Source organism: Cherax quadricarinatus, unplaced genomic scaffold, assembly GCF_038502225.1.
Source record: "Cherax quadricarinatus isolate ZL_2023a unplaced genomic scaffold, ASM3850222v1 Contig41, whole genome shotgun sequence".
NCBI classification, from domain to species: Eukaryota; Metazoa; Arthropoda; class Malacostraca; order Decapoda; family Parastacidae; genus Cherax; species Cherax quadricarinatus.
In genome coordinates, this window is record NW_027195067.1 from 450,644 (window position 1) to 465,190 (window position 14,547).

At 41.8% G+C, this 14,547-nt stretch overlaps 1 protein-coding gene across 1 annotated transcript in view; it reads right to left on the reverse strand.

Moving 5' to 3' along the window:
• LOC128700451 (protein white-like) overlaps positions 1–14,547 on the reverse strand; it is a gene marked incomplete at its 5' end in the record, with an annotated part of 120,085 nt that overhangs the window by 88,969 nt on the left and 16,569 nt on the right. Inside the window, one exon of the mRNA XM_070079913.1 lies at positions 12,920–13,103. Within this exon, the coding sequence (XP_069936014.1) occupies positions 12,920–13,103 (184 nt within the window). The remainder of the gene's footprint in view (positions 1–12,919; positions 13,104–14,547) is intronic.

Here is a 14,547-nt window from a genome sequence, read left to right on the forward strand (position 1 = left end):
TTAGTGGAATAACAGAAAGGAGCAGGAAGGGTAAACAGAGAGGGGGGTCTTTAAATATTAATTACACAAATAGTCGCAGTGCTAGGAATAAGATGGACGAGTTGAGACTAGTTGCTAGTGCAGGTAACATTGATGTATTTGCCATTACTGAGACGTGGTTTAATTCAAAAAGTCGGGACATGCTTGCAGAATGTCACATTCAGGGTTTTAAATTGTTCCAAGTAGATAGAAGTGTCGGAAAGGGGGGTGGGGTGGCATTGTATGTCCGAGATCGCTTGAACTGTTGCATAAAAACGGGTATTAAGTCTGAAGTAACACATACAGAGTCTGTTTGGATAGAATTTTCAGAGGGGCATGGAAAATTAATTTTAGGTGTGATATACCGTCCCCCAAATTTAGATAGGGACCAGGGGAGACTACTATGGGAGGAAATTGTTAGGGCCACTAGGCACGATAACGTAGTAATTCTAGGAGACTTTAACTTTAGTCATATTGATTGGAATTTCTTGAGTGGGAATTTAGAATCATACGACTTCTTAGAAGTAGTTCAGGATTGTTTTTTGAAGCAGTTTGTGACAGAACCTACAATGGGTAATAACCTGCTTGACTTAGTTCTGGCAAACAATGAATCCCTTGTTAATAATTTAGAAGTTTCAGAGGAACTGGGTGCTAGCGACCACAAATCAATTACATTTAGCATTGAATGGAAGTATGATAGTAGGGATAACTCAGTAAAAGTCCCAGATTTTCGCTTAGCAGATTACGATGGGCTTAGAGAACACTTATCATCTGTTGACTGTGGTAACGAAGAGAGCTATCAATATGACAGTTTTCTGAACACTATACATGCTGCTCAAAGAACGTTTATCCCTTATAAAGAAATTAGATAAAATAGAAATGACCCAAAATGGATGAATAATAGGCTGAAACATCTACTAGGGCATAAGAAAGGAATTTATAGGCGTATCAAAAGAGGCGAGAGTCATCTTATGAATCAGTATATTGACATTAAGAGAGACATTAAAAAGGGGATATGAAAAGCTAAAAGGGACTATGAAATTAAAGTTGCTAGGGATTCTAAAACTAACCCAAAAAGTTTTTTCCAGGTATATAGAACAAAAGTCAGAGATAAGATAGGTCCCCTTAAAAATAACTATGGGCATCTTACTGACAAAGAGAATGAAATGTGCTCGATTTTAAATAATTATTTTCTCTCAGTTTTTACACAGGAAGACACTAATAATATTCCGGTAATTAATTTTTATAGTGGGCCAGAAGAAGATAAATTATGTAACATCACAGTCACTAGTGAAATGGTTGTGAAGCAGATAGACCGACTGAAGCAAAATAAGTCACCGGGTCCTGATGAGGTTTTTTCAAGGGTTCTTAAGGAATGCAAAATGGAACTCTGTGAACCATTAACTAATATTTTTAATTTATCTCTTCAAACAGGTGTAGTGTCTGATATGTGGAAGATGGCTAATGTAATTCCTATTTTTAAAACAGGGGACAAGTCGTTACCGTCAAATTACCGCCCAATAAGCCTGACCTCAATTGCAGGCAAATTACTAGAGTCAATTATAGCTCAGATTATAAGAAACCATCTCGATAAGTATAGCTTGATTAATAATACTCAGCATGGATTCACAAGAGGCCGGTCTTGTCTAACTAATTTATTAACTTTCTTCAGTAAAGCTTTTGAGGCTGTTGACCACAATAAAGAATTTGATATTATTTACTTAGATTTTAGTAAGGCATTTGATAGAGTTCTGCACCAAAGACTGTTGAAGAAAGTAGCAGCTCATGGCATTGGGGGAAGGGTGCTCTCGTGGATCGAATCATGGCTCACAGACAGGAAGCAGAGAGTGTCCATAAATGGGGTTAAATCCGAGTGGGGATCAGTAACAAGTGGCGTTCCACAGGGATCAGTCTTGGGCCGGTTGTTGTTTATAATATATATCAATGATCTTGATGAGGGAATTACTAGTGATATGATCAAATTCGCCGATGACACGAAGATAGGTAGGATAATTGATTCAAACGTAGATGTTAGGGAACTTCAGGAGCATTTAGACAAACTCTACTCTTGGTCAGAAAAGTGGCAGATGCAGTTCAATGTAGATAAATGCAAGGTTCTGAAGCTCGGGAGTGTCCATAACCCTAGCACTTATAAGTTAAATAATGTAGAACTTAACCATACAGATAGCGAAAAGGACTTGGGGTTTATGGTAAGCAGCAACCTTAAACCAAGACAGCAATGCCTAAGCGTACGTAATAAGGCAAATAGATTACTGGGATTTATATTAAGAAGTGTAAGCAACAGAAGTCCAGAGGTCATACTGCAGCATTATACATCATTAGTAAGGCCTCACCTAGATCATGCAGCTCAATTCAGCGTAGGATGACTAAATTAATACATAGCATTAGAAATCTTCCTTATGAAGAAAGATTGAAGACTCTTAAGTTATATTCACTTGTTAGACGAAGAATGAGGGGAGACCTGATCGAAGTGTATAAGTGGAAGATAGGTATTAATAAAGGGGATATTAACAAGGTCTTGAGGATATCTCTCCAAGAGAGAACCCTCAGTAATGGATTTAAATTACATAAGTTTAGATTTAGAAAGGACATAGGAAAGTATTGGTTTGGAAATAGGGTAGTTGATGAGTGGAACAGTCTACCTAGTTGGGTTATTGAGGCTAGGACTTCGGGTAGTTTCAAATTTAGGTTGGATAAGTACATGGTTGGGAGGGGTTGGATTTGAGTGGGACTTTCACATCAGAGCTTATTTCTTGGGTGGCATTGAAAATTGGGTTGGTCAAATGTTTGTTAGTTGGATGAATTGTAAAGGACCTGCCTAGTATGGGCCAACAGGCCTGCTGCAGTGTTCCTCCTTTCTTATGTTCTTATGTTCTAGGACAGGTTAGGTTAGGTTAGGATAGGTTAGGTTAGGTTAGGTTAGGTTAGGTTAGGACAGGTTAGGTTAGGTTAGGATAGGTTAGGTTAGGTTAGATAATATTTGTCAGGAAACAGGACAAGTGTTTCCTGACAGGGGTCTTAGTTATATGATGACCCACAGTTGGAGCTTTTGGTTATCTGACCGAGGCCTTCCAGTGGCTTACCGGTCCACCCCTTTAATAATTATGTTTATAGTTAAAGCCATTTTAGTGAGAATGAGAATATTATAATAATATTTCCCCATAAAACTCGCTCAAAATTCAGTGGAATCTAGTGATGTAAATTTTCAGATAACTGAAGCCTTAAATTTTTTGTTTATTACGATTTTTTTAGTTTTTTATTAATACTTAATAAACGGAGGGATGTTGGTGTGGTGTTGGAGGGGTGTTGGTGTGGTGTTGGAGGGGTGTTGGTGTGGTGTTGGAGGGGTGTTGGTGTGGTGTTGGAGGGGTGTTGGTGTGGTGTTGGTGTGGTGTTGGTGTGGTGTTGGTGTGGTGTTGGTGTGGTGTTGGAGGGGTGTTGGTGTGGTGTTGGAGGGGTGTTGGTGTGGTGTTGGTGTGGTGTTGGTGTGGTGTTGGTGTGGTGTTGGTGTGGTGTTGGAGGGGTGTTGGTGTGGTGTTGGAGGGGTGTTGGTGTGGTGTTGGAGGGGTGTTGGTGTGGTGTTGGAGGGGTGTTGGTGTGGTGTTGGAGGGGTGTTGGTGTGGTGTTGGAGGGGTGTTGGTGTGGTGTTGGAGGGGTGTTGGTGTGGTGTTGGAGGGGTGTTGGTGTGGTGTTGGAGGGGTGTTGGTGTGGTGTTGGTGTGGTGTTGGTGTGGTGTTGGAGGGGTGTTGGTGTGGTGTTGGTGTGGTGTTGGTGTGGTGTTGGAGGGGTGTTGGTGTGGTGTTGGAGGGGTGTTGGTGTGGTGTTGGTGTGGTGTTGGTGTGGTGTTGGAGGGGTGTTGGTGTGGTGTTGGTGTGGTGTTGGTGTGGTGTTGGAGGGGTGTTGGTGTGGTGTTGGTGTGGTGTTGGTGTGGTGTTGGAGGGGTGTTGGTGTGGTGTTGGAGGGGTGTTGGTGTGGTGTTGGTGTGGTGTTGGTGTGGTGTTGGAGGGGTGTTGGTGTGGTGTTGGTGTGGTGTTGGTGTGGTGTTGGAGGGGTGTTGGTGTGGTGTTGGAGGGGAGTTGGTGTGGTGTTGGAGGGGTGTTGGTGTGGTGTTGGAGGGGTGTTGGTGTGGTGTTGGTGTGGTGTTGGAGGGGTGTTGGTGTGGTGTTGGAGGTGTGTTGGAGGGGTGTTGGTGTGGTGTTGGAGGGGTGTTGGTGTGGTGTTGGAGGGGAGTTGGTCTGGTGTTGGTGTGGTGTTGGAGGGGTGTTGGTGTGGTGTTGGTGTGGGGTTGGTGGGGTGTTGGTGTGGTGTTGGAGGGGTGTTGGTGTGGTGTTGGAGGGGAGTTGGTGTGGTGTTGGTGTGGTGTTGGAGGGGTGTTGGTGTGGTGTTGGAGGGGTGTTGGTGTGGTGTTGGTGTGGTGTTGGTGTGGTGTTGGAGGGGTGTTGGTGTGGTGTTGGAGGGGTGTTGGTGTGGTGTTGGAGGGGTGTTGGTGTGGTGTTGGAGGGGTGTTGGTGAGGTGTTGGAGGGGTGTTGGTGTGGTGTTGGTGTGGTGTTGGTGTGGTGTTGGAGGGGTGTTGGTGTGGTGTTGGTGTGGTGTTGGTGTGGTGTTGGAGGGGTGTTAGTGTGGTGTTGGAGGGGTGTTGGTGTGGTGTTGGAGGGGTGTTGGTGTGGTGTTGGAGGGGAGTTGGTGTGGTGTTGGAGGGGTGTTGGTGTGGTGTTGGTGTGGTGTTGGAGGGGAGTTGGTGTGGTGTTGGAGGGGAGTTGGTGTGGTGTTGGAGGGGTGTTGGTGTGGTGTTGGTGTGGTGTTGGAGGGGTGTTGGTGTGGTGTTGGAGGGGTGTTGGTGTGGTGTTGGTGTGGTGTTGGTGTGGTGTTGGAGGGGTGTTGGTGTGGTGTTGGAGGGGTGTTGGTGTGGTGTTGGAGGGGTGTTGGTGTGGTGTTGGAGGGGTGTTGGTGAGGTGTTGGAGGGGTGTTGGTGTGGTGTTGGAGGGGTGTTGGTGTGGTGTTGGTGTGGTGTTGGTGTGGTGTTGGTGTGGTGTTGGTGTGGTGTTGGAGGGGTGTTGGTGTGGTGTTGGTGTGGTGTTGGAGGGGTGTTGGTGTGGTGTTGGAGGGGTGTTGGTGTGGTGTTGGTGTGGTGTTGGTGTGGTGTTGGTGTGGTGTTGGTGTGGTGTTGGAGGGGTGTTGGTGTGGTGTTGGAGGGGTGTTGGTGTGGTGTTGGAGGGGTGTTGGTGTGGTGTTGGAGGGGTGTTGGTGTGGTGTTGGAGGGGTGTTGGTGTGGTGTTGGAGGGGTGTTGGTGTGGTGTTGGAGGGGTGTTGGTGTGGTGTTGGAGGGGAGTTGGTGTGGTGTTGGAGGGGAGTTGGTGTGGTGTTGGTGTGGGGTTGGATGGTGTTGGTGTGGTGTTGGAGGGGAGTTGGTGTGGTGTTGGTGTGGTGTTGGAGGGGTGTTGGTGTGGTGTTGGAGGGGTGTTGGTGTGGTGTTGGAGGGGTGTTGGTGTGGTGTTGGAGAGGAGTTGGTGTGGTGTTGGAGGGGAGTTGGTGTGGTGTTGGTGTGGGGTTGGTGGGATGTTGGTGAGGTGTTGCAGGAGACTCGGTGGTGTGTTGGTGTGGTGTTGGAGGAGTGTTGGAGGGGGCTCGTGGAGTGTTGGAGGGGGGTTGGTGGGGATGTTGGAGGGGGATTTCTGGTGTGTTGGTGTGGTGTTGGAGGGGTGTTGGAGGGGTGTTGGAGGGGTGTTGGTGGAGTGTAGGTGGGGTGTTGGTGGAGTGTTGGTGGGGTGTTGGTGTGATGTTGGTGTGATGTTGGTGTGATGTTGGTGTGATGTTGGTGTGATGTTAGTGAAGTGTTGTAGGGGTGTTGTAGGGGTGTTGGAGGGGTGTTGGAGGGGTGTTGGAGGAGTGTTGGTGGGGGTATGGAAGAATCTTCATTACTGTCAATTATATTATTGTCAATTATCCTGTATATTTTTGATGTGTTAATCTTTATTTTGATTTCAAAGGGAAAAATAATTATTTACTCTGCAAACTATCTCACTTTATTGGTCTGGGTCAGTATTTACTATGTAAACTATCTCACTTTATTGGTCTGGGTCAGTATTTACTATGTAAACTATCTCACTTTATTGGTCTGGGTCAGTATTTACTATGTAAACTATCTCACTTTATTGGTCTGGGTCAGTATTTACTATGTAAACTATCTCACTTTATTGGTCTGGGTCAGTATTTACTATGTAAACTATCTCACTTTATTGGTCTGGGTCAGTATTTACTATGTAAACTATCTCACTTTATTGGTCTGGGTCAGTATTTACTATGTAAACTATCTCACTTTATTGGTCTGGGTCAGTATTTACTATGTAAACTATCTCACTTTATTGGTCTGGGTCAGTATTTACTATGTAAACTATCTCACTTTATTGGTCTGGGTCAGTATTTACTATGTAAACTATCTCACTTTATTGGTCTGGGTCAGTATTAACTATGTAAACTATCTCACTTTATTGGTCTGGGTCAGTATTTACCCTGTAAACTATCTCACTTTATTGGTCTGGGTCAGTATTTACTTTGTAAACTATCTCACTTTATTGGTCTGGGTCAGTATTTACTATGTAAACTATCTCACTTTATTGGTCTGGGTCAGTATTTACTATGTAAACTATCTCACTTTATTGGTCTGGGTCAGTATTTACTATGTAAACTATCTCACTTTATTGGTCTGGGTCAGTATTTACTCTGTAAACTATCTCACTTTATTGGTCTGGGTCAGTATTTACTATGTAAACTATCTCACTTTATTGGTCTGGGTCAGTATTTACTATGTAAACTATCTCACTTTATTGGTCTGGGTCAGTATTTACTCTGTAAACTATCTCACTTTATTGGTCTGGGTCAGTATTTACTATGTAAACTATCTCACTTTATTGGTCTGGGTCAGTATTTACTATGTAAACTATCTCACTTTATTGGTCTGGGTCAGTATTTACTATGTAAACTATCTCAATTTATTGGTCTGGGTCAGTATTTACTATGTAAACTATCTCACTTTATTGGTCTGGGTCAGTATTTACTATGTAAACTATCTCACTTTATTGGTCTGGGTCAGTATTTACTCTGTAAACTATCTCACTTTATTGGTCTGGGGCAGTATTTACTATGTAAACTATCTCACTTTATTGGTCTGGGTCAGTATTTACTATGTAAACTATCTCACTTTATTGGTCTGGGTCAGTATTTACTATGTAAACTATCTCACTTTATTGGTCTGGGTCAGTATTTACTATGTAAACTATCTCACTTTATTGGTCTGGGTCAGTATTTACTATGTAAACTATCTCACTTTATTGGTCTGGGTCAGTATTTACTCTGTAAACTATCTCACTTTATTGGTCTGGGGCAGTATTTACTATGTAAACTATCTCACTTTATTTGTCTGGGTCAGTATTTACTATGTAAACTATCTCACTTTATTGGTCTGGGTCAGTATTTACTATGTAAACTATCTCACTTTATTGGTCTGGGTCAGTATTTACTATGTAAACTATCTCACTTTATTGGTCTGGGTCAGTATTTACTATGTAAACTATCTCACTTTATTGGTCTGGGTCAGTATTTACTATGTAAACTATCTCACTTTATTGGTCTGGGTCAGTATTTACTCTGTAAACTATCTCACTTTATTGGTCTGGGGCAGTATTTACTATGTAAACTATCTCACTTTATTGGTCTGGGTCAGTATTTACTATGTAAACTATCTCACTTTATTGGTCTGGGTCAGTATTTACTCTGTAAACTATCTCACTTTATTGGTCTGGGGCAGTATTTACTATGTAAACTATCTCACTTTATTGGTCTGGGTCAGTATTTACTATGTAAACTATCTCACTTTATTGGTCTGGGTCAGTATTTACTCTGTAAACTATCTCACTTTATTGGTCTGGGGCAGTATTTACTATGTAAACTATCTCACTTTATTGGTCTGGGTCAGTATTTACTATGTAAACTATCTCACTTTATTGGTCTGGGTCAGTATTTACTATGTAAACTATCTCACTTTATTGGTCTGGGTCAGTATTTACTATGTAAACTATCTCACTTTATTGGTCTGGGTCAGTATTTACTATGTAAACTATCTCACTTTATTGGTCTGGGTCAGTATTTACTATGTAAACTATCTCACTTTATTGGTCTGGGTCAGTATTTACTATGTAAACTCTCTCACTTTATTGGTCTGGGTCAGTATTTACTATGTAAACTATCTCACTTTATTGGTCTGGGTCAGTATTTACTATGTAAACTATCTCACTTTATTGGTCTGGGTCAGTATTTACTATGTAAACTATCTCACTTTATTGGTCTGGGTCAGTATTTACTATGTAAACTATCTCACTTTATTGGTCTGGGTCAGTATTTACTATGTAAACTATCTCACTTTATTGGTCTGGGTCAGTATTTACTATGTAAACTATCTCACTTTATTGGTCTGGGTCAGTATTTACTATGTAAACTATCTCACTTTATTGGTCTGGGTCAGTATTTACTATGTAAACTCTCTCACTTTATTGGTCTGGGTCAGTATTAACTTGGTACATATTTTTGCCATTTTTTTTTCTTAATATTAAGTGAGTTGTATTATGGAGATAATCTTATTAGTTATAAAGAAGATTATAACTAGTTTTTGGCAACTTAACTTTAAGTAAAATAATCCAGTTTAACCTTACGAAAAATTGGATTATTATTGGTTAGATTACTTTAGGCTTATTTACCTTGGCTCAAAAGCCCTCTTCATATTCCTGAACTTAAATATAATCAACAATCAAGCCGATATCTAAGCAGGTAAATTGATGATCCTCAGATTTTCTCTATTGCTAGGAAAACTTTCTTTATTGCTACACAAATAACTCGCACATAGAAGAGAGGAGCTTACGACGACGTTTCGGTCCGACTTGGAACATTTACAAAGTCACACTAACCAGAAGTGGAGCAGGACGGCTATATATAGGCAGGAAGAGGTAGTGGTGGAGTAGTAGTAGTAGTGGTGGTGGTAGCAGTAGTAGTAGTAGTAGTGGTAGTGGTAGTAGTGGGGAATTAAGGAGGAGGAGGAGGAGCCAGTCAAATACAAAGAAAGGGGAGCACTGCAAGGGATCTAGGTGCCCACAGAGGGAAAGCAAGAAGATAAGTTAGTAACACAGTCAGTAAGGGAGAATAAACTTCAGCGTCTCATCTCAGCTAGCCTTTTCTCTAAACTCTCCCTCACTGACTGTGTTACTAACTTGTCTTCTGTCTCACTCTCTCAGTATGAGCTTGAACTTCTTGGTTTTGGTCTTTCCTTTGCCACTTCGCCTACTCCTCGCGCTGGTATTGCCCTATTTAGCTCTTTTGATTGCTTTCGTCAATCTCGCTCCCGTCATCTTCCTGACTTGTCCACTTTTCATGGTGCTCTCCTTCCTGCTCTTGTTAGTCTGTTTTCTAAGAATCACCACCTTCCACGCCGTTACCAACTTGCCCTTTCTTCTCTTAAATCTAACACTAACATTGTCATACTATCTTCTGACAAAGGTAATTCGGTAGTTATCCTTGATCGCGAGGATTACCTCCGTAAAGCTGATGTCTTGCTCTCTGACTCATGCACCTACACTCCTCTCGTTTCCAACCCTCTTGATCGCATCAAGAGAACTTTCAACAAGAAACTAAGGACTCTCTCCGACCTCTGTCCTCCTGACTTTGACCATGTTCAACGGTTTCGTGTCATCTGTCCCTCTCTTCCCTATTTCTATGGCCTTCCCAAAACTCATAAACCTGATATTCCTCTTCGTCCTATCATATCCTCTAGAGGTTCTGTCTCTTATTCTCTTGCTTCTTGGTTGGCCAAAACCCTCACTCCCTTTCTTGGTACTTTTTCTCCTGCCCACCTCCGTCACTCTCAAGACTTCATTGAACGGGTTCACTCTCTCCCAACCTGTAAGATGCTTAGTCTTGATGTTGAGTCCCTCTTCATCAATGTCCCTCTTGATGATGTCCTTGATTTCCTTAGAGAGAAGGCCCTTGAAGGGTTTCTACATCTCCCTATACCTATTGAAGTCTTTCTTGATCTTATCCGCTTCTGTGTAGACTCTAATTGCTTTTCCTTCCAAGGGAAATATTATTCTCAAACCTTCGGTGTCGCTATGGGCTCTCCTCTCTCTCCTGTCCTTGCTAATCTTTACATGGAATACTTCGAGACTGTTCTTCTTCCTACCATCGATGTACAACCTTCACTCTGGCTCTGCTATGTGGGTGACATCTTTGCTCTGTGGCCTCATGACTCCAGTCTCTTCCAACCTTTTCTTGAAGCTCTTAATAGTCTTGCCCCTTCCATTAAGTTTAAAGCTGAATGGGAATCAAATTCCTTTCTTCCTTTCCTTGATGTCCATCTCCACCGCTCAGATACAGGTTTTTCCTTTTCCGTTTACCGAAAACCTATGCACAGTGGCATGTACATTCACTACTTTTCCTATCATGCTTCCCCTGTCAAGAAAAGTGTTCTTATCTCCCTCTTTCTCCATGCCCTCAGCATCTGTGATCCTCAGTTCCTTCCAGCAGAAATTTGCACTCTTCATAATTCGTTTTCCAGTCTTGGCTACCCTTCCCATTTCATAGACTCTGCCTTCTCACATGCTAAACGTAATTTCTTCTCTCCCAAACTCTCTACTCCTGGGAACTCTTCTGTCCTCTGCCTTCCCTACATTTCCGGTCTTTCTAATCTCAACAATTCTCTCCGTCCCTTAGACATCAAGCTTACTTTCCGCCAGACTAACACTCTTCGCACTAATCTCGTTCATACCTCTCCTCCCTCTACAAATGTTCCTGTGGTCTACTCTATTTCTTGCTCCTCCTGTCCTCTTCAATACTTTGGAGAAACTGGTCGATCTCTTTCTGACAGACTTAGGGGGCACAAAAATAGTGTTAGGCTTGCCGACACTAACAATGCTCTGTTCTGTCACGTCAGAGATCACAGCCATCCTATTGACTGGTCTTTCTCTAAAACTGTCTTCCCTACTTCCAACTCTAACAGTCGCTGTCTAGTTGAATCCTCTCTAACACACAACTTTCCTTGTATGAATCTTAGTCCTAGGTTAATCTCTGTAGGTGCCTTCTGTTATGGGGCTGTGGGACCCAACAAGTATTTATGTATCTGTAAGTTACTCTGGGATACCTAATTATATTGAACTGATGGGGACTCAGCTCTAAATGTCGTAAGGGCAGATCACTCTTATGGCTGTAAGGCAGCTGAGTCAAGCCTGTTTTTCTCAATATAGTAGGTTATACTATAGACACACAAACACACAATTTAAATAAGTAGTTTATAAAGTTGTAATTCTTTTTCTAAAAGTAAAATTAAGGTGTTGTAGAATTGTGGTAACTGGAGAATTGTGCTTGGCAAGAGTCTTTTGTTTTGTTGGGTGTGGGAGAAGCTTAGCTAGGCTCCTCCCTCTCTCCCTCCCTTTCTCCCTCTCTCTGTCTCTCTGTTGCTGGACTTCAAACTGGCAGGACCCCTGGGTCCTTCTTCTATTTTTGGGGGCATTATGTGTGCTCCAGGGGTGAGTTTTTATAACTTAAGTTGTGGCCACCATACCCTGGGTGACTAAAGTGTGTCAAAACACTGGTTAGCCCAGAGTTAGTCAAGAAGAGAGAAGGACAAAGTTGCTGAGATGCACCATGTGGGAGAGCAGCTAAGGAGTGTGCAGGCTTGTTTTGAATATGTGAATGCTGTAATTGTATATTCTGTACATATCTATTTAGAATACAGTTTTATTTTTATAGTAGTAGTTTACATAACCTGTGAAGAGGGCTGGTGAAAGGATATCAGAGACACTGAGGATGATCAGTCATGATGTAAGTATTACCTCTAGACAGATAAGGCCATTAAGTAAAAAGCTACCCCACACTAGAACATGTAGTGAGAACCTTACTATCAAAGTAATAAGATATACTAACGTAACACCTTCCTCTCCCACTACATTGTAAAATGTTCCAAACTTCACAACACCCGTGACTTAACCTGATTCCTCATTTTTTCTTCTTCTCCCTCTTTCCATTTCCTCTTACCTTTTTTGTCTTCCTTTCTTCTGTTGCATGTTTCTGTTCCTTCATTATTTATTTCATCACTTCCCCTTCCCCCCACCTCTGAGTTCTTGCTCTCCCTCTGTGGGCACCTAGCTCCCTGGCAGTGCTCCCCTTTCTTTGTATTTGACTGGCTCCTCCTCCTCCTTAATTCCCCACTACTACCACTACCACTACTACAACTACTACCACTACCACTACTACTACTACTACCACTACCACTACTACTACTACTACTACTACTCCACCACTACCTCTTCCTGCCTATATATAGCCGTCCTGCTCCACTTCTGGTTAGTGTGACTTTGTAAATGGTCCAAGTCGGACCGAAACGTCGTCGTAAGCTCCTCTCTTCTATGTGCGGGTTATTTGTGTATCGTTCCAGTCACGGTATTGTGCCTTTTTTTGTTATTTCTTTATTGCTCTATAAATATCTCTTTTTATTGCTCGGCAAATTATCTTCATTGCTATATATTCTGCCTTTATTAAATGAAAACGAATTTTATTGCTTTGTAAACTTTTTAATGTAAATTGTATTAATTTCGTTAGATTTTCCCTCATGCGCTTAGACTGTCTTTATTGTAAAGTATCTCACTTTATTTGATCTGCAAACTCTGTCCTATAAACTGTTTTTATTGCTATATAAACTGTCCTTTTTATACTGAAATGTTTTTATTGCTTTATAAACTGTCTTTATTGTTGAGTAAACTGTCTTCTAAAATTTGTATTTATCAGTTTTTATACTTTCAAATTATGCTCGTCTAATCACATGGCACAAATGACTTACTGTACCTCCATCTCCTTGGAATTCTCCTTAACAGCTCGGTTGATGCTGATGCCATCTTCTGATTTAGCAAACTCATCACAGATCATGGTAATGGCTCTCCTGCAGTCCTCCTCCTTGCCTGGTTGTATTGCCAGCGTCGAGATGAAGAAGTCAGCTGGGTTGTAGTTAGGTGGACATGGTAGACCTATCCTGTTAAGGTAAACATGTTAACATGTAAACACCAACAGATCCAAAGGATATGTGTAAGATGATATTAAAATATATATATATATATATATATATATATATATATATATATATATATATATATATATATATATATATATATATATATATATATATATATTTTAGATTTTTTTTTCTAATATATATAGGGAAGTACCACCTCTATAGCTGGAATGGGGACCCTCATCCTCAGAGAAGACAATAAACGTACCTCAGGGAAAACTCAAGGTTCTCCCCGGAGCTGTTTGAATATTTTCTTCTCCTACCACCCCCTATATTTATATTCTATGTGAACATTTATTAATAAACAAAATACATTTACAGAAAAAAACATAAACATGAATACAATGGCACAATGTATCAAAGATGATGAATTTCCTCCAGCTCCTCCGAGGCTGGACGTGAACCAAGTATGCAGCAAGCATTTCCCCTCTGGATGGCGACGCTGAGGCGCTGGAACATGAAAGTGGCTGCCCTTGGGTCCCTGGTGGTGTCGATGAGTCTGGAACCCAATTCTTTAAGGAAACGTGTGGCATTTTTTCCCCATGATCCCAAGGTCTCTGATCCCACTGGGACAAATTGATACTGTTGGCTAATGTCCCTGTACTTGCTGATCTTGTACTCCTCCCTGTGGTCAGCAGCTCCTCCCCGTCGCCCCACACTGTGATGGATATAGGTGTCAGCCAGTGTGGACACACAGGTATAGTCCCATGCTAAGAGCTTGCCATTCTTCCAAGGATAGATGGTGATCCGTGTGTGTTAAAAGTAATCTCACAGTCACAAAATAATGTATTTTACAATATATAATATTTCCATAAATGATTCATTGTTCTAAATGACCATTTGAACATGATACTGATCCTGTTCAGCAGTACACATATAAGTGGTCCGTCGCCAGGTGGCAACAGCTGTAGCTTCACAAGGTGAGAGTGTCCGGGTTCGAGTCCCGGCAGGTGGAAACATTGAGCATATTTCCTTACAGCAGTTGTCCATGTTCATGCATCAGTAAAATGGGTGCCTGTGTGTTACTGGACTGGTGTGGGTCGCATCCTGGGACAAAACTGAACTAATTTGCCAAAAATTCTCTGCATAACAAAGAGATTTGTAGATAGTAGTATGTCACTGATGTCAGGTATGGTCTGTATACCTTGTACATGTATTATTATTATTCTTTCTTTCAACACATCAGCCGTATCCCACCGAGGCGGGGTGGCCCAAAAGGAAAAACAAAAGTTTCTCCTTTTACATTTAGTAATATATACAGGAGAAGGGGTTACTAGACCCTTACTCCCGGCATTTTAGTTGCCTCTTACAACACGCATGGCGTACGGAGGAAGAATTCTGTTCCACTTCCCCATGGAGATAAGAGGAAATAAACAAGAACAAGAACTAGAAAGAAAATAAAAGA